Source organism: Lethenteron reissneri, chromosome 38, assembly GCF_015708825.2.
Source record: "Lethenteron reissneri isolate LAM-NWPU_2019-01 chromosome 38, ASM1570882v1, whole genome shotgun sequence".
NCBI lineage: Eukaryota > Metazoa > Chordata > Hyperoartia > Petromyzontiformes > Petromyzontidae > Lethenteron > Lethenteron reissneri.
Genome location: NC_083816.1, coordinates 11,410,498 through 11,431,025, shown reverse-complemented (window position 1 = coordinate 11,431,025; position 20,528 = coordinate 11,410,498). Strand labels below are relative to the sequence as shown.

General features: G+C 50.8%; 1 protein-coding gene across 6 annotated transcripts in view; it reads right to left on the bottom strand.

Moving 5' to 3' along the window:
• Positions 1-20,528, bottom strand: part of LOC133351669 (receptor-type tyrosine-protein phosphatase gamma-like) — a 169,149-nt gene that overhangs the window by 44,823 nt on the left and 103,798 nt on the right. For 4 of the 6 annotated variants that reach the window (XM_061567057.1, XM_061567055.1, XM_061567054.1 and 1 more), the window contains 8 exons: positions 19,942-20,099; positions 18,909-19,080; positions 17,973-18,154; positions 17,608-17,722; positions 14,274-14,371; positions 12,234-13,158; positions 10,457-11,125; positions 1,587-1,707 (listed from right to left, as the gene is read on the bottom strand). In XM_061567057.1, the coding sequence (XP_061423041.1) occupies positions 1,587-1,707; positions 10,457-11,125; positions 12,234-13,158; positions 14,274-14,371; positions 17,608-17,722; positions 17,973-18,154; positions 18,909-19,080; positions 19,942-20,099 (2,440 nt within the window). The remainder of the gene's footprint in view (positions 1-1,586; positions 1,708-10,456; positions 11,126-12,233; positions 13,159-14,273; positions 14,372-17,607; positions 17,723-17,972; positions 18,155-18,908; positions 19,081-19,941; positions 20,100-20,528) is intronic. The other 2 variants (XM_061567059.1, XM_061567060.1) reach the window with 2 other exon arrangements.

Below are 20,528 nucleotides of genomic sequence, written 5' to 3'. Positions count from 1 at the left end.
GATCACACACACACACGCACACGTTCACACACACACGCACACGTTCACACACACACGCACACACGTTCACACACACACGCACACGTTCACACACACACGCACACGTTCACACGCGCACACGTTCACACACACACGCACACACGTTCACACACACACACGTTCACACACACACACGTTCACACACGCACACGTTCACACACGCACACACGCACACGTTCACACACGCACACACGCACACGTTCACACACGCATACACGCACACGTTCACACACACACGCACACACGTTCACACACACGCACACGTTCACACACACACACGCACACGTTCACACACACACACGCACACGTTCACACACACACGCACACGTTCACACACACACGCACACACGTTCACACACACACGCACACGTTCACACACACACACGCACACGTTCACACACACACACGCACACACGTTCACACACACACACGCACACGTTCACACACACACACACGTTCACACACACACGCACGCACAGGTTCACACACACACACGCACACGTTCACACACACACACACGTTCACACACACACACGCACACGTTCACACACACGTTCACACACACACACGCACACGTTCACACACACACACGTTCACACACACACACGCACACGTTCACACACACACACGCACACGTTCACACACACACACGCACACGTTCACACACACACACACGTCCACACACACACACACGTTCACACACACACACGTTCACACACACACACACGTCCACACACACACACACACGTTCACACACACACGTTCACACACGCACACGCACACGTTCACACACACACACACGCACACGTTCACACACACACACACGCTTCCTTCCCGATAATCTACGCGACGCGATCCTGCTCAATCACTCCTCCGGAGCAGCCGATGATGCTTCTTCTGACAACGCACTGGATTTGTCGTCGACAGAAAGGCGAGAGGAATCTCCCTGGCAGGGCTGCCCGAAGGTGGAACAGCCAATTATTTAGGAAGCACACGCTCGCTGTCATGCCCCTGCTCCCCCCCCCCCAAGGAAACATTCGACTTTAAAGGATGCGTGAGGCCATCCAGGTTAAAAATGCCCTCAACCCAGCTCTCCCGTTTCTGTCTCAGCTGGAATTCACCGTCGCCTGTTTGTTTCTGGTAAATTGAACAGCTCGCGCACAGACACACAGACAAAGATCCCCTCCCCCCTCATAGTAATTCACAAACTCCAGTGGCGAGTGCAGTTCGCGATCAACTACTAAGTCCGGTACGTCACGCGAAGGAGAGGGGTGGCCAATGCCACGCTCGGCCGCCTTTGTCTCCCCAGATGCCGATGCTTACACACCGCAACAGGTACTCATTTGAGGCTGAGTCGACCTAGGGGAGAGGCCCAATACTGGTTCAGATATCAGTGGTATCAATAACGTCAAGTGGTTGTTACATGCGCCTACATACGTGTGGCCAGCGTTATAGCTGAGTGGGGAATATTATAGTTGTGTGGCGAGTGTTATAGCCGAGCGTCGAGCGTCGCTGAACGAGTCGCGTCGATGCTTTCCGTCGCGCACCTCCAGTAGATGAGCACGGAGATGAGCAGCACGAGGCAGAGGAAGGTGAGCGACGAGACGACGAGCAGAGGCACGAAGACGTTGCCCCCCACGTCCACGCCGCGCTGGTGGCTGATGTTCCCTGCACGCGGCCGCACAGAGACACAACGAGGTCACCCCGCTTAACGCTCACCGAGTGGCTCCATCGCGGTCGTCCCGTCGCTTTGTCTGGATGAGAGTTGGAATCCTGACCCCTCGCCCCTGGCTGTGATGCACCAAGGTCTGACCTCGCTCGACTGTTTCACTTTGGCCAGGTAAAGCCCACTGAGCTGCGGGATGTTTTTTTTTCAGAGGCGACCCGGCCACGCACGGTAGTTCATCGAAGTGGCATGACATCGTCGCGTGTGGATATGTTGCGGTTGGCATTTTATTTTTTTAATGTGGAGGGCGAAACCAGAGGCCCCGTAAACAAAATCTACGGCAGGTGTCAGTCCCCCGTGGGACAACCAGAAACAGGTGCCCACCCCAAACCAGGATTTGAATTCACGATCTGACGACCGAGAGTGGAGCGCTGCCACGTTCGGCGAACCAGAATATATACAGCACCGTAGAGACACGAGAAATCGTCCATGATGTTAACTTGATAGCTGTGGTCAAAGACAAAGATCCCCCGTATAGCCTGTAACAGACTGTAGGGGCAAGTGCTGTTAGCGAGCACCTATAAAGGCCGGCACGGCACACGAGGGGGTGGGTGGCCAACACCACGCCCGGCCACCTTTGTCTCCCTAATGGCGATGCCTACACATCGCACCAGGTACTCATTGGAGGCTGAGTCGACCTAGGGGAGGCCCGGTTCAGATAATTGTCACCGGTGTTGGCCGTGAGCGGGAATTGAACTCGGGTCGCCAGGTTCGTAGCGCGGCGTAGCGCTAACCGCTACACCACCGCTCCCGCTGTGGTACCACCACACACACACACACGTGTTGCCAGCAACAATCGGGCCAACAAATATTACGGTGGAACTGAATTATATACTCAGTGGCAGCAACAGTGGCAGCAGAGGGGCGGGGGGGGGGATTTATAATTGTGAACATCCCTTGCGAAGATAGAAGAGTCCTGGTCGCACTAAGTAACCTCACATGCGCAGGTAGGGCTGGACTGGCGCATTTATGTCTCTGCAGGGCTTCTCTCTTAGCGATGATCGGCACACGCGAACGTGCGGCATAATTATACAGCAAGGCGATCGCGTAGGAGTAATTACATCCAGCCCTGCAGTGATCGTACACCGATTAACAGATTGCATCGGTTTGTTCTATCTTGCTGACAAATCCCAACCATCCGGTAGCACTGCACGGACGGGTCAAATTAAATGCGTCAGCAAACATTTGTTTGGACACAAACAGCTGTTTTGCGATAAGCAATTTCAGCTTAATTACATTTGTTTAGGAACACTTTCCCCCCAAAAAGCTGGGATATATTGCTAAAGCCTCAAAGAAATGTAACATTCCTCAACATCTCGTCACTTGTGCGAAACGCTTTGAGTAGCATCTGGTTAATTATGAGGCTGATGTTTAATGATTAGTTTGGATTTCTTAGTAATGAGTGATGACAGTGGTTATGATTAAAATGCAACACTGTAGATGATGAGAAAAACCAAACAACGGCAAGGAATAGGTTGAACACCACACACTGGTCTACTCCTCACAACCAAGCAGGAAGATACAATTCCTGTCGTGTCCACATGCATGTCACATGACATATGTGACATGGATTGTACAAATGTGTATGTATATAATGTACACGAATATAAAATGTTCAGTTCATTGTCATTAAACCCCAAAGTTGCGCAACAACCTTACTGTACGTACTACTCAGATTGTAAATGTTGTGGGTTTACTTCTCCAACACTGAAGTAATAAACTAATTGGAGCGTTTTTGTTTACGTGACAATCCCTACTGGCAGTGTCGGGTGGTGGAGGGTTACGACACATTTATACTTTCGCGATCTAACCCAAAAAAACTGTTTTATGAATACTATTGGTCGCGAAAGTCTACGTGTTAAACTAACCTTACTGTAATTGCCAAACATTTATTTGGATAAGCATTTGAAACAAATGCACCCGTAAAATTCAAAGCAATTCTTAAAACGCACGGATATCTTAAAACGTACAGGCAGAGTGATGCTTGTAATACATGCAACTCAGGCAATCTTAATTTCGCACAAGTGAACCTTGCAATTATTGTCTGAGAGTTATTCTCGAGGGAGAGCATCAAGAAACTGGATTTCTAACATCACAATTCGTTGTATTTTACACCGGATTTTGAATGAAGGTTTGACTTCGCTAAGCTGCATACCATATTTCTAACTGAATGCATATCTTGATTTTGGAAATTCTAATTCAGCCATGAATAATAATATACAATCGAGAACACATCAATGCAAAAGACAGCATTTGTTACATAGGCTAATTTACACGTGGAAATCAAATGAAACACTTAAACGCGTATTTAAATGAAATGTACGGCATCGCAAATGAGTCGCTTAGCATGGACACGCACGGCAGAACAAATGTTACAGTTGTCGCAGTGTACCGAGACACGTGCGGGGCAGATGTCACAACGCACGCACAGAGGGGACACGGCAGGGGAGGAGGCACACACGGGCACGCGATGTGATGCAGAAGCGGGGATCGGACTCGCGCCAATGAATGAAACTACAAGGGAGCGGGGGGATGAACAAACAACGTTTATTGAGCAATGAAGGTACACACAACGCACGCACAAAGGATGGCGCTCACCACCGCACGCGCTCAGCAGCGTGCGGAGTAAGTGAACACGGTGAAGTGGAAGTGGTGGGGGAGGGGGGCACGATGGAGGGACGGGGAATGGGGGTGAGAAATGACACGACGATGGTTAGGGTGACGGCAGTGCGTAGGGTGACGACAACTCCTCGGCAGCAAGGCGACACGCCACAAGCGCACGGTGGCGTCATCACGATGAAGACGACGGCGGGGGGGGGGGGGGTGACGACACGCACGGTGTGACGAGGTGACGCGGGGAGGGAGGGCGACGGTGGAGAGATGGGAGCAGCGTGGGAGCGAGAACGGTGGCAGCGAGAAAACGAACACTAAAATATTTTACTCGTTTTTGTTTTACCAGGTAAGGCCCACTGAGCCGCACAGCTCTTATTCAGAAGCGACCTGGCCACAAATGATAGCTCAACCAAGTGGCTCATCACGTGGAAATGTATAGCAGCCAAATACTCTAAACGCGTGATTGTTGATTCTCAATTTGGAGGAAAAATCTGGAGGACCCGGAGAAAAGTCCACGTGACCACGGAGAGAGAGACAACGCAAAATTCCAAATATACAGCAGGCGTTGGGGTCTGGAGCGAACCCACGACCTCCTGCAAACCAGGCGAGGTAGTTAACATCTCCTAGCCACCGTGGCGAGAGACGCCAGGCGACGAACCCCACTGGTGAATGGACACGGCGTTCCCTCTCGCCGCGCTGCCTGCCCTGACAACCCGCCGCCTGTGCGAGAGGCACGGGAGGTTATTGTGGCACGGCCCCCTCGCAGTCAGCAGACGTCAACAGCAGCCACTCTGCGCGTGGCAGGGAATCGTTCCCATAGCCCTTGAATCGAAATGAAAACTGCACACCCGCTTGGGTTCCCGCTAGCTGGCCGGTTTATTCGTCGAGATGTAGTTTTTTTGTTTGTTTTGGTAATAGATGCCAACTATGCTTGTTTATTTGTTAAGTCATGCTGGACTATTTAGATGGAAAATTTGACAGCGATAGGCTAAAGTGGTGTCCAGTGCCCTGCAGATTCATCTGAGACTCATGGTTCTCCGATGGCAGCCGTAGAGAACATTTATTTTATTTTCTCGAAATATTTTGCTGTTATCACGATCAGAGGTGGTGTAGCGGTGAAACGATTCATTTATTTAAATCAATTCTTAAAATAATAATGAACGGGCCTTTAGTCATTCCACTACTGGATGGAGATCTCCCCACACCAAGTCGGCCAAGGGGATTGATTGTTTGACCAAACCTTACTACGCTGGTGGTAAAGCGTGGGTTGGCAGTACGGGGCCCAGGGCAGTTTCAGATGTCACTCGCCACTTGTGATGAATGCGGTCGAGAATCAAACTCAGACGTCGTCGAGGTTCATAGGGCAGAGCGCCGAACACACTGCTCTCGCTCCACGACAACACTTGGGCGTGTAACAAAATCAATTATTTACTATTCGTGCAAATTACATAATGGACTCACGTGATCCCTGCCGCCACTAGAGGCTGCTAGATTTATCAAAATCAGAAGAAAAAATGTATTCTTCAGTTAAATTGCAATCCCAAATCATGGCCGTTCATCTAATTGCAAGGGGGCGCATTGATACACACCTAATTATTCATCACACCTGCTTCATATGATACCTAAACAATTGCATAATACTCACGATTTACAATGGCTTACCATTGTTCGGTTTTGCTGGCTTAAAGAGTCGGATTAATATGTAATGTATGTTGAACTTATTTCGCACCGTACGTAGCCAACTGTGCTAATCGTCTATTTGTTAATTTAACTGAATACGAACCATTTTTTCATGGAAGGACGACTTGTCACTTTCAGGAGAAACAACCTTATTATTCACTATAGCTGAGTACGAGGAGCATAGTGAGACAAATACTGACATATGGATCCCAAGTATGGACATTGACAAAGAACATGGAACACACACGTGGAGGGGTGCACGCTTGGAATTGCACGGAGAGCCAGAAAGAGGAGGAACACACGGATCGGAGAACAAATGCAAATTGTAGACGTCACTTTGCCTGTAAGGTAAAGCACACGAGGGATTGGGCAGCGCACACAGCCGCAAGCGACGGCGGCCTCAGGAAGGAATACACCCCGAGAGGACGACCGTCGCGGAGATGGAACGATGAGATCATCTCACGTGCAGGAGTGAGAGATGGAGTGAGAGATGGACTACTATGCATGAGTGAGGGATGTATTATGGTATTAGAAGATCGCAAGAGATGGCAAAAATGTGGGGAATCCTTCGCACAGCAGTGGATATATCATGACGACGAAGAGCTAAGAATCCCTCTGCCCGGATGTTTGGGTGACGGAGGTCAATTGGAGAGACCCCATGAGGAGCTATGCGGTGATATTGACATTGCACTGTCTCAGAAAGGCATTGGGAAGATCGTACGTCTTAACCGAAGCATCCTGTTATGACGTGATGAGTCGCATCCTCTCCATTAATAATGTAAGTGAATTAACAGAGACGTTAAATGTAATTAACTGGGCTGTGTATATTGATATAATAGTTGTATTGTCAACGCAGCTCAAGGCCCAGGTGCATTATCATCAATGTGCTGTAGTATGATTCCATACATCGTGTGGCCTCTACCGTGCACGTTGTTTAGATAATTAAATTATTCTCTCGAGGAATTGTCACGATGCAGGTCGCAATTTGCTTAAACAACCGCTGGCACGGTCCTTTTAGTACCGTTCTGCATTTCTGTGTCTCATTTGCAGTTTTGCGTATACGATACGCATGCATGTAACGTAAACATTCACATATTTGTTGAGGTGTGATATAATAATAGCAGCAAATGAGCCAATACTGTAATGTACTTACATGGCGCACACGTCTATGCTCGCTGCCTTCACCGAGCCGCACTGACCAGCGTGGTGAAGTATGGTCAAATAACCCCCAACAGTGTGCGGAGGCCCTCATCCAGCAGTGGATTGCCAAAGGGCTGTCGAGTGCTCGCACACACACAAGGCTGTACAGTGCCATGGCCTCTCATTAAATGCATTTGTTTACAACTAAACTAATTCATAAATAATTATGTATGACACTGATGATTCCATGCATTGCATCGTGCGCCTATAAACAATAATAATAATCGAAACGTAAATCGAAGCGATTAGCAGGGTAGGCGGTGGTGGAGGTGAAGAGTGAAGCAACAGTAAACGAGGATGGACAACGATGCGGTCAGCACAGCTGTCGACCCACGCGGTTTACCTGCATTCTTGTACAGGGAAATTGAGTTAAAAAATAAATTTTTGCAAGTGTTTTTGTGTTTCTGCCTTGTGATGGGACTTTGCAAGATGAACGTTGAGATTTATAAAGGGCACGGGGTGACCAATAAGGTCCGAATTTAGTCTGTAATAAGGCAGGGCACTGACAAGGGGTTGACAGCTATGGGTCAGCGACGTGAGTGTGGGGTTGAGGCGACGAAACTCGGGTAGCGGTGGTAATAACAAAGCGATTAACGCGACGGCGTAAATGAGAAACTACGAAAAAGGGTGGAGACGTAAATCGAGATCTGACTGCAATCGATTTCACTTGAACAATCGCGGATCACCGCCGCAATGCCTGGAATAGTCCCCCCCCCCATGAGTTACACCGATTGACAGCGGCTGCACTGCCGCCTTGTGGTAGGGTCCTTGGTACAGCATGGGAATAGCCCATCATCTTGCTGCAATGCAACTGCTGCACGAAGAGTTGCAAAACTGAATGCTCTTTTAGATTTGACCCCACAGGCCGCATCCGTTATTTGACTGACCTCGGTCCCGAGGCGAGTGTTGATTTTCGCGAGAAAAAAATGTGATGAATATATTCGTAACCGCAGTGGTTGATTTATTTTAGTCAATGGAAATCATCGAGCGTGCCAATTGACTATGGCGAGATGAGATTAACACGTCGGAATGAAGACGCAGACCGAGATTATTTATAAAAATAGGTTTTACCCTTTCTGGCAAATAAAACAGTTATGTTAAGATGTTAAAACACCAAACTGAAACCTTTTGCAAGGAATCATGTCTGCACTACCAGCGCATGTTTTTGGTTTGCATGTTCACCACAAGTATATGTGTGGTGAACGCAGACATGATTCCTTGCAAAAGTTTTCTGTTTGGTGTTTTAACATCTTAACACAACTGTTTTATTGCCAGAAAGGGTAAAACCGATTATATTTTGATACTGGCAAGGGAGGTCCCATGACGAAATTATTTAGTTCATCTTCTTGGTTCTTTCGGTAAAGTCACGTAGAATGGAAATAATAAAATAATAAAAATAAAACATAATAAAATAATTCTCACGACGTTTCGGCCACAACGCAAGCAGCCGTCCTCAGGTAAAGAACAGGTCTGTCGGCAAGACAGAGACTCTGTCTTCTCGACAGACCTATTATTTCCATTCTACGTGACTTTACCGAAAGAACCAAGAAGATGAATCCCTGCAGTCACGAAAGCTTTAAATCGAAATTTAGTTCATGTTTGGCCCTTCTAGTCGACGAGACTAAGCGAATAATGAACCCCGCAGGCCACGACTCGACTGCGACTGGACATGCTGCGTCGTCCATTCGACTAAAGACTGTCGCCAACACAAATGAAGATGCTGACTACGTGAACACGACTTACTAAGGCAATTGAGCAGCATGGGTCAAGTTACGTGCAATCGCAAGGTAGTTTAGGAGCGTACAAGTGCACTATTACACTATACACTACATTAAGTTCACGCTGCTGACTGCGGTGAGGGGCATTTTATACGAAAAGATTTATCGTAGAAAAGTGCCAAAGCTGCGCCGTACAATGATTATGTACTTTTGGTTACCAGTGACAAGTTGAGGCATCCTTACAAAAAGTTGTAATGCATTTTCCTTGGGTCTTTGGTAGATAGAAAAATTATAATAACAAATAATAAAATATCACGACTTTTCGATCGCAACACAAGCAATCGTCATCAGGTGAAAACATATCGAGTGGCTTGCCATCCTTTTCCACCTCCATGTGGCGATGGCTCTTTCCGAGCCTACATTTACAAGCACATTTCTTACATTGACATGCTAATCTCTCACAATACAATGGCCACCCCGACAGCTTCGTTTCTGAGTTACATTCACTAACACAGCCACCGTTAGCTGTGTTAGTAAATGGCGGCTTGACATCCTTTTCCACCTCCATGTGTTGATGGCTCTTTCCTAGCTCTCTCCGAGCTTACATTTACAAGCATCTCTAAACCTTTGTAAACAGCTCTTTGATTGGGGTAGACCTACTGCCGGTTACGGAGACCTCTCCTACATTAGCTGCCCCGCCCATCTCTAAACATTTATAAACAGCCTCAGCAGCTTTCCCCCTCTTTTTTCACCCGATGACGATTGCTTGTGTTGCGATCGAAACGTCGTGATATTTTATTATGTATTATTATTTTTCTATCTACGTGGCTTTATCGACAGACCCAAAGAATATGAATTCCCTGCAGTCATGAAAGCTTTAAGTCAACATTTGTAATGCATTGTTTGACACGCGCCTGTGATTGCACGTGGTGTGTGACGGCAGCGCACGCCCATTGAGAGCGCTTCCAGGGTCATGCAGCGAGTCCTCCTGATTCATGATTGGTAAACACAATTTCCTACCACTAAGCCACAACAAAAGCCGCTTCTTGGTGCGACTCTCAACCCACGTTTTTGTGCTCTTTTAACACAACTGCGCTTTTACCCTTCACGACTCCGCTCTCCACCTTCACGACTCCGCTCTCCACCTTCACGACTCCGCTCTCCACCTTCACGACTCCACCTTCACGACTCCGCTCTCCACCTTCACGAACCCATGCTGACCAGCGAGGTGGTCTGTGGTCAAATAACCCCCGTGACCCACAGCTGACTGACAAAACAAAAATGGCCGTACAAACTAGACACGCGTGTCAAGACCCAGCAGTAGCCATCGCCCAGAGTCCGATTGGACGACCGCACGTGCAGGCGCCTGCCCAAGCCACAATTTATCGAGCAACGTTTATAACGGAGCCGACCCTGCCCCAAGGGGCCGTGTTCTGGTCGAGGCTGACGTCCTGTGGACCAATCCGCCGACGGCACTCACCTATGTCGAGCTCCTTAGAGGTCACGCTCTCAATGACCTCGGTGTGAATCGCGGGGAGTGACTCCAGCACGTTCTCCGATTGCCGCACAATCTCTTCTCCTTTCCTCGGCGCGTCGGTCCACTGACGATCGTCGCCCAAGACGGCCTTTCCGGCCTCCTCCTGAGTGATTCCCGTCACCGAGGGATCCGCTCCCGTGGGGGATAAGGGCGCGGGGGGCAGCGTGCCGGCGCTGGTCTCGCCATCCCGCTCCTCCCCAGAGGCGTACGACTCCGGATCCGGAGCCACGGCGTCGGCTCGGCTCGATTCCCCGACCACGGACTCCGTCGTCTTTGTTGCTCCGCCGCCAACGCCGTCGCCGGCGTCGTCCTCGGTCGCGTCGCCACCTCGCCCGCTGCTGCCGTGCGCCACCGCCGTGGTTTCGTCTTTGGCTGCCGTGACTTCCACGGCGCTGGATTCGCTCGGCAGAAAGTTCTCTTCGGCTAGCTCCGGCGCTGACCCAGCAGCATTGCTGAGCTTTTTGACATCATAACCAGCGGAGGAAGAAGCGGAGGTAGTTGTGTCAGAACTTCCCATCTCTTGCGTCGACGACTGCGCTCCTTCGTCTCCGGACACAGCTTTCGCGACGGCCGCCGCTCGCGAGGGTAACGGCGTGACGTTCGCGGACGGCTCTGTAGGCAAAGACGCGGCCACCGTACTCAGCACACCGCCGCTCTCGCGGCGCGACGCCCAATAAAGCGCGGCCGTTTCCGACGCGCCCGTCAACGCCGGAGAGCCGGACGTGCGCACGGACGGATCGACAGCAGCAGCAGCGACGGCGGAGGCGGCGGCAAGAGTAGTGGAGCCCTCTACTCTAGAAAGCTTGGGAGTGATCCGGACTCGTCGCAGCATTAGAAGCGGTCGCGGGCAGCGTGCTTCCGGAGGGATTTGGGTCAGCGCTCGGGGAGCCCATGGGCGAGTGCGAAGCGGCAACAGGGTGGTGAGTATGCACAGCGTGTGTCCGTGGGAAGCCAGAAGGTTCGGTAGCAGTGAAAGCAGCGGGTTGCACACTGAAGCTAGGGTCTGGGGTCACACGTGAGACTTGTGACACATCGGGGGAGCCGGTTACAGGCAGGGAAGCGTGCTGCAGTGATGAAGTTGACAACCACAATGAAGGTGGTGATGACGATGACGATGATAATGATGACAACAACGACGATGGTGATGATGATTGTGCTACAGACACGGACGGACCAGACCGAGCTGTCGTAAACTCAGCAGCGAAAGTTCCCGGGGAAGCATCAAAAGCAAGCGACGGCTGCAGGTTTAGGGAACTCGTCTTTAGCTCCACCTTCTCCGAGCTCGCAGGGTGGTACGACGCACTGCTGCTTTGCAACGACGGCACATCGACACTGGGTTTGGATGACGCGAGTGTGCTACTTCCCCCGGTGGTCGTAGCACTCCTTCCGACCTCCGAAGACAGATCCCAAGCTCTGCCGTACGTGATGAAAGCCACAGCCGAGCCATGGAGCTCGTGAATATAAGATAACCCGTCACCCGATTGCAAATCTGTGGCGTGTATATCATTAGAGGCGAAAATTGATTCTTCTGAGTGATGGGACAATCCGCTCAGGCTCTGAGATTGCGGAGTGCTCAAGGGCGTAGAGGTTTGGAATGGGTCATTTACTTTATCCGCACGTTGCGGAATGAAGGACATGGGGTAATGTTCCGAAACAGAGACCACCCGTTTGGGAAAGATTTCCAAGGTTCCTGAAAGCGGAGGTGGTAAAGAATGTGTACCTGTTGTCACACCAATCATTTTGCCGTGATCGCTCCCAAAAGTTGAATCGATGTTGTTTGCGACAGCGGGTTTTCCTGAGGGCGTTTGTGAAGGGGTTGCATCTGGTGGATCGTTCCCGGACGGATTGGAGACTTGATTCTCTCGCCTCGGCTCTGAGCCCGTCAGCCCTTGAGATGCGGTCGTGACGAAGGTGCGTTCGTCCCCGCCTGCGCCCGCACCACGCCGCCGGCCGGGCTCGTGCGCCGTCGACAAATCCTCCCGCCAAACGGTGGGCGAGCTCGTCGTGCCCTCGGCTCGCGCGGGAGCGTCGAGGGGGCCGCCCCCCAGGACGCCGGCCGTGCGCGACGACGGAGAAACGGCGTCGTGGTTCGGCTGCGGACCGGCGGTGCTCGCGGAACGGACGCTCGGAGGCGGCGAGCTGGTGCCGCCGCGGCCGCCTTCATTTCCCGGACGACGAGGCGCGTGCGTACGGGGCGCCGCGAGGGTGGACGTCTCGTCGGACGTGTCGCCGAAACTCGTCTGCCGCGGTGCGTCGTGGGTAACGGGCGCCGGCTCTGCGGCGATGGTGGCTGGCGACGGTGTTGCTTGCACGACAGCGACTTTCGAAATCTCGCCGGGGACCGTGGATCCAAAGAGCGCCGCGGTCGTGTTACCTGGGTTGGTCGCGCCGTGCGCAGGAGGAGGAGGAGGAGAAGGTGTCGTGGAGAATGCTACTGGGGCTGCGCTGTCATCTGTTGGGCCTTGCAAGGATGAGGCGGCGCGTTCGGTTTGAACGGCGGACGTCGGCGCTGGCGAGGAGGTGGCGATGGCGGCGGCGGCGCCACGGATGGGGTTCAGCTTGCGGTTCACGGAGGTCGTTTTTACAACAAAATGGACTTCGGGTCTCACGGTTTCTAGGTCTTCCTCTGCAGACGTTTCCATAACCTTTCAGACAGAAAACAAAATAAAACAAAACATCGATATTTAAGTTGGCAACGTGATCACCTTGTCTGCACGCATAAAATTACTGCAAGTAATCTGATTCGTTGTTGTCAAAACTAGAATGACCGTTGGTAAATTAGCGGCGCAACAATTTAGTCGGTTCACTTTGCAACTTCAGGAGGGATAAACATATTAGTCTGAGATTCACTTCAACGACTTTAATATTCACAACACACCAACTGGCACCCTCCATTGAGTGTTTGATGCATGGAGCGGAAAAACAGAGTGCCTGGAGAAAACCCACCGCAAACGAAGTAAGAACAACTCAACACCATTAATCCTAGATTTGAAGCTTTCGTGACTGCAAGGATTCATATTCTTAGGCTTTTTAGGTAAAGTCACGTAGGTAAAAAACTTGATACAGCTATCGTGCTGTGACTGTTCCACCTGAAGACGGAAGCTTGTGTTGCCTCCGAAACGTCGTGATTTTTTAAAACTTTTATTAATTATTATTTTTTACCTACGTGACTTTACCGAAAAAACCTAGGAATAGGAATAACTCTACACCAACCATACATGCCTGGACCGTCTCCTACGGCCCACCTCACAGCCCTCCCGGCTGGTGTCTCGTCTCACAAAGACGATGCTCTCTGCGCTATCCACCTACTCCGGCGTTGGCTTACAACGTGTGCGGCGCGCCCGGCCACGTTTGCGAGCGGGTGCTTAACGATGATTCTACCTTCTTCTTGGTTCTTTCGGTAAAGTCACGTAGAAGGGAAATAATAAAATAATAATAAAAAAGACGCCGTCTTCCGACAGACCTGTTCTTCACCTGAAGACGGCTGCTGGCGTTGTGGCCGAAACGTCGTGAGAATTATTTTATTATGTTTAATTTGTATTATTTTATTATTTCCCTTCTACGTGACTTTACCGAAAGAACCAAGAAGATGAATCCCTGCAGTCACGAAAGCTTTAAATCGATGATTCTACCGCATAGGTATTGGGCGGTTGTGCCGCACGGCTCTCCGATGAGTTTTCTAGCGGCGCCGTGCGTTAATGATGACGACGGTGGTGATGATGATGATGGCGATGGTCGCGGTGGAGTACTGCTTCCGCACCTCTCCCACTGTGTTCTGCGACAACTTCTCCGTGGTGTGGCCACGTTCGGTGTAGGTCAGCAGCTCCATGACCCCTTCCACGCCGCTCTCTTGAATATCTATAGGCGCCACGAGAAATGCCAGTGAGACCAATGTAGAAGCACACATGCTGTTAGATCTTAGATTCATGCACAGTTCAGTACTGGTTATAACCATAGATATAATTGACATGTAAAGGATGGTATATATTGCAACTTCTTACATTCATGTTTCCACTGATCATTTGTTATATGACTTCATAATTGTTAAACTTGTAGAAATAGTGTATTTATAATATTTACTTCCATGAGCTATTTTCTACATCAGCGGCTAATATTTTTTGCGACTGGAATTTTGACCAATGTTAATGTTTGAAAAACATGAATATATTTCATAAATCATAAAACATTAGTCTATTTCAAAGCATTCCCGACTTGTAGGTCAAATCTAATTTAAATCGGCTCACAGAAACGTTCTTAAACAATGGAAACATGTATATTTAAACAACCCTTTTAGAAGAGTAACGATCAACCCACTTAGCTCAATGAATCGACCAATTTTCCCGTAAAAGAGAAAACAGGTAAATGCAATTCGTGACGGGAGCGACGGTGATGCACGTATCAATCTTGAAAGACTATTACCTTGAATTTGCTGCGCGGTCGAAAGTGACCAAGTTAACACGTGGTCTGTGGCTAGACGTGAAGCAATCCTGCATTCCGGGTCCCAACCCAGCAATAATTGTTCCATCCAGAGGCAAGGAGGTGATGGAGAATGGTGGCTTCAAGAGGGAGCAATGGAGGATGAACAGCTCCGACCAGTACGCACACACCTCGCCCGCTCGCTCGCTCGCTCCTCACGCACGCGCTATCCACACAGTGGCACGGTGAAGTTAGGGTAAAATGACTGTGTACACAAACACACACGTACCCGCACGCAAGCACAACGATTCCCCAGTCTCTTCGTCGAGGTGCTCGCGAACAGCGAGTGCTGTTGGCGAGCACCTATTAAGGCCAGAACGGCGCACGTGCCAGCGGGTGCTGTGGTCGCCACCACACGCACGCAAAGCCACACTTATTTCTCTATTTGCCGGTGCCCCTGAGCACACCGCACAGGTTGTTACTTTTTAAACTCGTTCAACCTAGCGGACGCCTAAGGGCTCAGATAGAAACCAATTTGCACATTTGTGTTGCACTTGGTCAGAGATTGAACGCGGGGGTGTGTGTGTGTACACGCTCACACGCACGCGTCTACTCGCGCGCGCACACAGAAACGCCACATGGGTTAATGGATGGAGATGTTAAGGCATCACGCGCACACACGCGCGCACGCACGCACGTACAAATGGAGATGAAACCGCTGTGATTGAATATGTTAATTTGTCTTTATTGGTGCTGTTGCTCACTGTTAAAGCAATGAACTGGTTTTGGCTACCAAGGTACAGCGATAAAAGAGCTCCTTCACGGGTTTGCAACTCATTTCGTATTCCTCGACCGCCCGCGAAAGGCCGAAATCTCTCCCTGCTTAAATCAGTGTGGCAGCCTTCATTTAGGTGTGGAAAATCCACATTCAAATGGCGAGGACCAGTCTCTCCATAGGATGACAACTGCTGACTTCCCACAAAGCGGTACCCATTTTATTGACCCTCGACGTTAGATGGGCCGAGTGGACCCCCCCGAACCCAGATTTTAATTGGCGCACCTCCCGACTTTGAGTCCAGCATACGGCCTTGTTCAAGGAAGAAAGGTACATGCAATGAAAGTGCCAACTTTGAAATGTTTTAATCGCCTTGGTAGCACGGATTTGCTAGCGACACTTAGCCAACAGGAGCTGAAGTATTCGAGAAATACATATTCAATGGCAGCAACAGACCACAGTGGTTCCCAAAGTTAAACACCCCCGTCCAACAACAACAACAATGATGGAGGAGTCTTCAGCCAAGTGAGCAAGATGAGATGTACGCAGATGGGCTGGACTTGTCCATGTCTGTTGTGTGGAGGTTATTTAGTTTTGGTCTGCCACTGGCATTGTCAAGAGAGAAAACACATGCAGAATGGGTCACATGCAATGCAAATGATAACAGAAATGAAGAAGAAAGCCTACGTAAAAAAAAAACACACGTGTGCAATGTGGTATCGTTATCATTTGCTCGTGAAAATGATAACCCTAAATTGAATTTATCACGTGTGTTATTGTGGACTTAAATTCATTATTGAATTTCTTGGCAATGTGGGCCCACACACCTGTTGCTGTGGTAAAAAAAAATGTTTCACTCTTTTTTTTTCTCTCCATCAGAAAATTGTTGTGATGAAGAAAACCCACTGCATGTTGGGCCCCACATAGCTCAAAGTAGGCTGCTCCCTCCAATAACTACAAAGCACACGGCAACATTGGCTCATGTGGCCGCACATTGCTGATGAGGCTCAATTTAGTGGAAACCATTCGACAGATAAAAGTGTGAAACGCCGATTTTGAGGAAGGCCAGTATGAAGCACGGATTAAAATGTATCTACAAACCGCTGAAATTAATTGTTTAAAACACATTGCACACCTTGCTTGCCAACAGCGCTGTCATCCAATGACAGCGGGCGTTTGCACAGAACAGAATTCTGGGAAGGGAATGCAGGATCCAATCACGGGAAAGCGGTGCACGTTGCAAGTTGCCGGAAAGAATAACCTTTGACCTTACCTTAAGTCTTATGCACGGACAAGTTTCGCACACTCGGCCCCAATGTGCACCGTCAGTGTAACATTTCATTATTCCACATTCCCCCCCCCCCACCCAATATTTTTACAACCGTGCCGTCAGTGCCATGTCGCGAGAGGAGCGATCCACTCGGAGCTCTCGCAGAGCAGTGAATCACCCCGAGTGAGAGAAACTCTGTGCGGAGGTGGCACCGCAGAACTACTTCCGAGGTCCCTTGCATCGACACCGTCACCACACACTCCCACGTGCTCAGCAGCACAGTTGCGTGTCACCGACGTGTCTCTTAAATCGACGTTTTAAATTTTCACAGCTGCAATTTACGCCAAATTACATTCGGCAGTTAGGGGGATGGGGGCTTGTGGGGGCGGGTGGGGGGTTATGTACGGAGGTAGGTGGATGGGTAGGTAGCTACACAGGCAGGCAGGTTGGTTGTCAGCAGGTACGCTAGGTTGACACACGCACGAAATACAGGCAGCTAAGTGGTACGCGTATTGGCAGGAACCATGCACAGTCAGGCATGTGGGAATCAATGACAGGGCAGCAGCATTCGGGCTCCACGGCGGCTCGGAGCGGCAAGCCCCCTCGTGTGCAAGCGCGGCGCACCCCTCTCACCTTTCATCTCCAGGCGCACGGGCGGGCTCGGTGGCCCGGCGTGGGTCCCCGCACACACGGCCTGCACCTCCACCCAGTACACGGAGCCCCACTGCAGCTCGCCGAGGATGGCGCCCTGACCAGACGCCGCGCAGACAGCCGCGTCGTCAAAAGAAAGCTTGACGGGCGACAAATCAAGGGCGGCTTTCTGGACGCGTGGATTTTGCGCGTGGATTTCGCGCGTGGATTTCGTGCGTGGATTTCATGCAGGCTTGCGCGTTCTGGGGGGGATCCCGTCTGAGTTCACTCCTTGTGATGCGCGCTGAATAGTTGAGGACCGCTTATTGGTTTAATGGGGGGGGGGGGGGGGGGAGGCAGCCTCTCACCGTGTCCTGCTCCCCCTCGGTGAGGAACTGCTCCACGGGGGAGTCACCACCCTCTTTGCGGCACGTGACGGCGTAGCGCTCGATGGTGGCAGCGTAGACGGCGGCGGGCCGCTCCCACATCACCATGCCCGTCGTCTCGTTGTGAGCGCGGGCCGTCACGTTGCGTGGCTCGTTGGCGCACACTGCGCACGGCGGGAGATCGGAGATGGGGCGACACGGGCACGAGACGGGGATGAGAGGAGGACGCGTCAGGGACAGGGGAGGGGTGAGAGCAGAGATTGTGTATGCGTGTGGTTGGGGATGAAAAATTATTGGGATTTTGAATTTTTAAGAAAAATTCGTATTTTTTGTGAGATGGCGGGTCATGTACATGACAGTGGATATTTCGGTGTCTTTGGGCTCACAAAAGCGACGCCACTTGACAACACCATTTTGGCCGTAAAACATCTGGAAGATGCACCATATCGGTGATGTCACCTCCCCTTTTGGAACAAATCCAAAACAAAAATATATTTTTTGATTGTCCAAAATATCCCATCACATCTGAAAGACAGAGCTTATTTACTCGGAAAACTGTGGAGCGTGTCCCAAGCAACGCGCGATGCCATCATCATCGTCGTCATCATCATTGTCTTCATCATCATCATCGTCATCATCGTCGTCATCATCATCATCGTCATCATTATTATCATCGTCATCATCATCGTTGTCATCATCGTCGTCATCATCATCATCGTCGTCGTCATCATCATCATCGTCGTCGTCATCATCGTCATCATCATCGTCATCGTTGTCATCATCGTCATCATCGTCGTCATCATCATCATCGTCGTCGTCGTCGTCGTCGTCATCATCATCATCGTCGTCGTCATCATTATCATCATCGTCATCATCATCGTCATCGTCGATCCGCTCCTCGGGAGCCGTGCACGGTACCTTGCGCTGGCGGTGCCTCGGTGGTGGGAGGCGTCGCGGGCCCCAGGCGGTAGCGGACGAGGTCGGCGCCAGACGGCGGCGGCTGCGGCGGGCGGAAGTTGTCCTGCAGGTACTCGAGCAGCATGGCGTAGCCGGCGCGCTCCATGATGAGCACGCCGTACAGCGCCTCCAGCTGCGCGGCACAGGGCGCGACGGGGAAATTGACGTTCAGGGCCGTTCGGTCGCAGTCTACGGCGGGGCGAGGTTCGACTCGAGCCATCGCGATCGTCACCGCGTGGCACGGCCGGAGAACTTCGACGGCGTGGGTTGTTTCGTGCACACCAAACTAAACTAATACTCTAAATTTCGATTTAAAGCCTTCGTGACTGCAGGGATTCATCTTCTTGGTTCTTTTGGTAAAGTCACGTAGAAGGGAAGTAATAAAATAATAAAAATAAAACATAATAAAATAATTCTCACGACGTTTCTAAATGCACGTTTCTAAATGTGGAAGGAAAAACCGGAGGACCTGGAGAAAAATCAATGCGACCGCGGGGAGAACATGCAAGCTCCAAATATAGACCTCGCCACCGTGGCGCCTTGGTTTAGATGACCATCCAATGTTTCTCTCCACTTGCCGTGAGCTTAGAGCACGTGGAGGCGATTACGCTGAACGTCGCAGAGAACAACACGTCGCAGAGAACAACACATCGCAGCGCCGCTATTGAGAACCGTCGAGTCATATTCTACGAAAATGTTTCAACGACCGCGCCGGAGGATCGAACCGGCGACCTCTGGATTAAAAATCCAGAGCGCTAACCCTGACATTATGGCAGCATCCCTTAGCTGAACAGAAATACACATGTTTATTTGACTGGGACGACTGTCCATTGAACCAATCGGTCTTATTTTCGAATCAGAATTTTGACATCCAAACAAAAGAGTGTGCGAATGTGAAGGAGACATTACGAGTGTGAACTTTGCACCACAGCACAGTTGCTCCCGGAGTTACGAGAATGGGGGGGGGGTGGGGATGGAGCCATTGGATCTTTACCTGGTGAGCGGAGATGTGCACCGTCCGGGGGAAGACGGTCCACTCCACCCCCTGGGCGCAGGGCGGCGTGGTCGTCGTGCCCGAGTAGCGGAAGAATTCGTCCGTGGACTCGGGAAGCAGATCCGCGGGACGGAACGCGCTCACCTTGTCGTGAAGGTCTGCACCACGGAGGGGGGGCAGGGGGGGCAGGGGTGTGGGGGCACCGCCACGCGCAGAAGCGATCGGTCACGACGGAAACGGGCGCCCGGCCGATCCGCCGGCGTTGCGCTCTGCGTGTAGAGCGAGCGGCTCGCGGTCGGAAGGCCGCGGGTTCAAATCGCGCTTGGAGGTTGACGCAGCCCATCCGTCCTCCGCGGTTGATAAAACGAGTACCATTTTGTGAGGAAATAAAAAAGTGGTTTTGTGGATAGACCTACCCCTGCCATAGGACTGTGGATTTTCCACCACTGGCTAGGGCCGGTTAGTGGGAGACGTCGACTGGCTCACTCACCAACCTCCGCGCTAACATTTACATGTCGCTGACCAACTTTGAACCATAACGAAATAATAATAATAATGAGACCGCTGAAATCACCATAAGTGGGTCC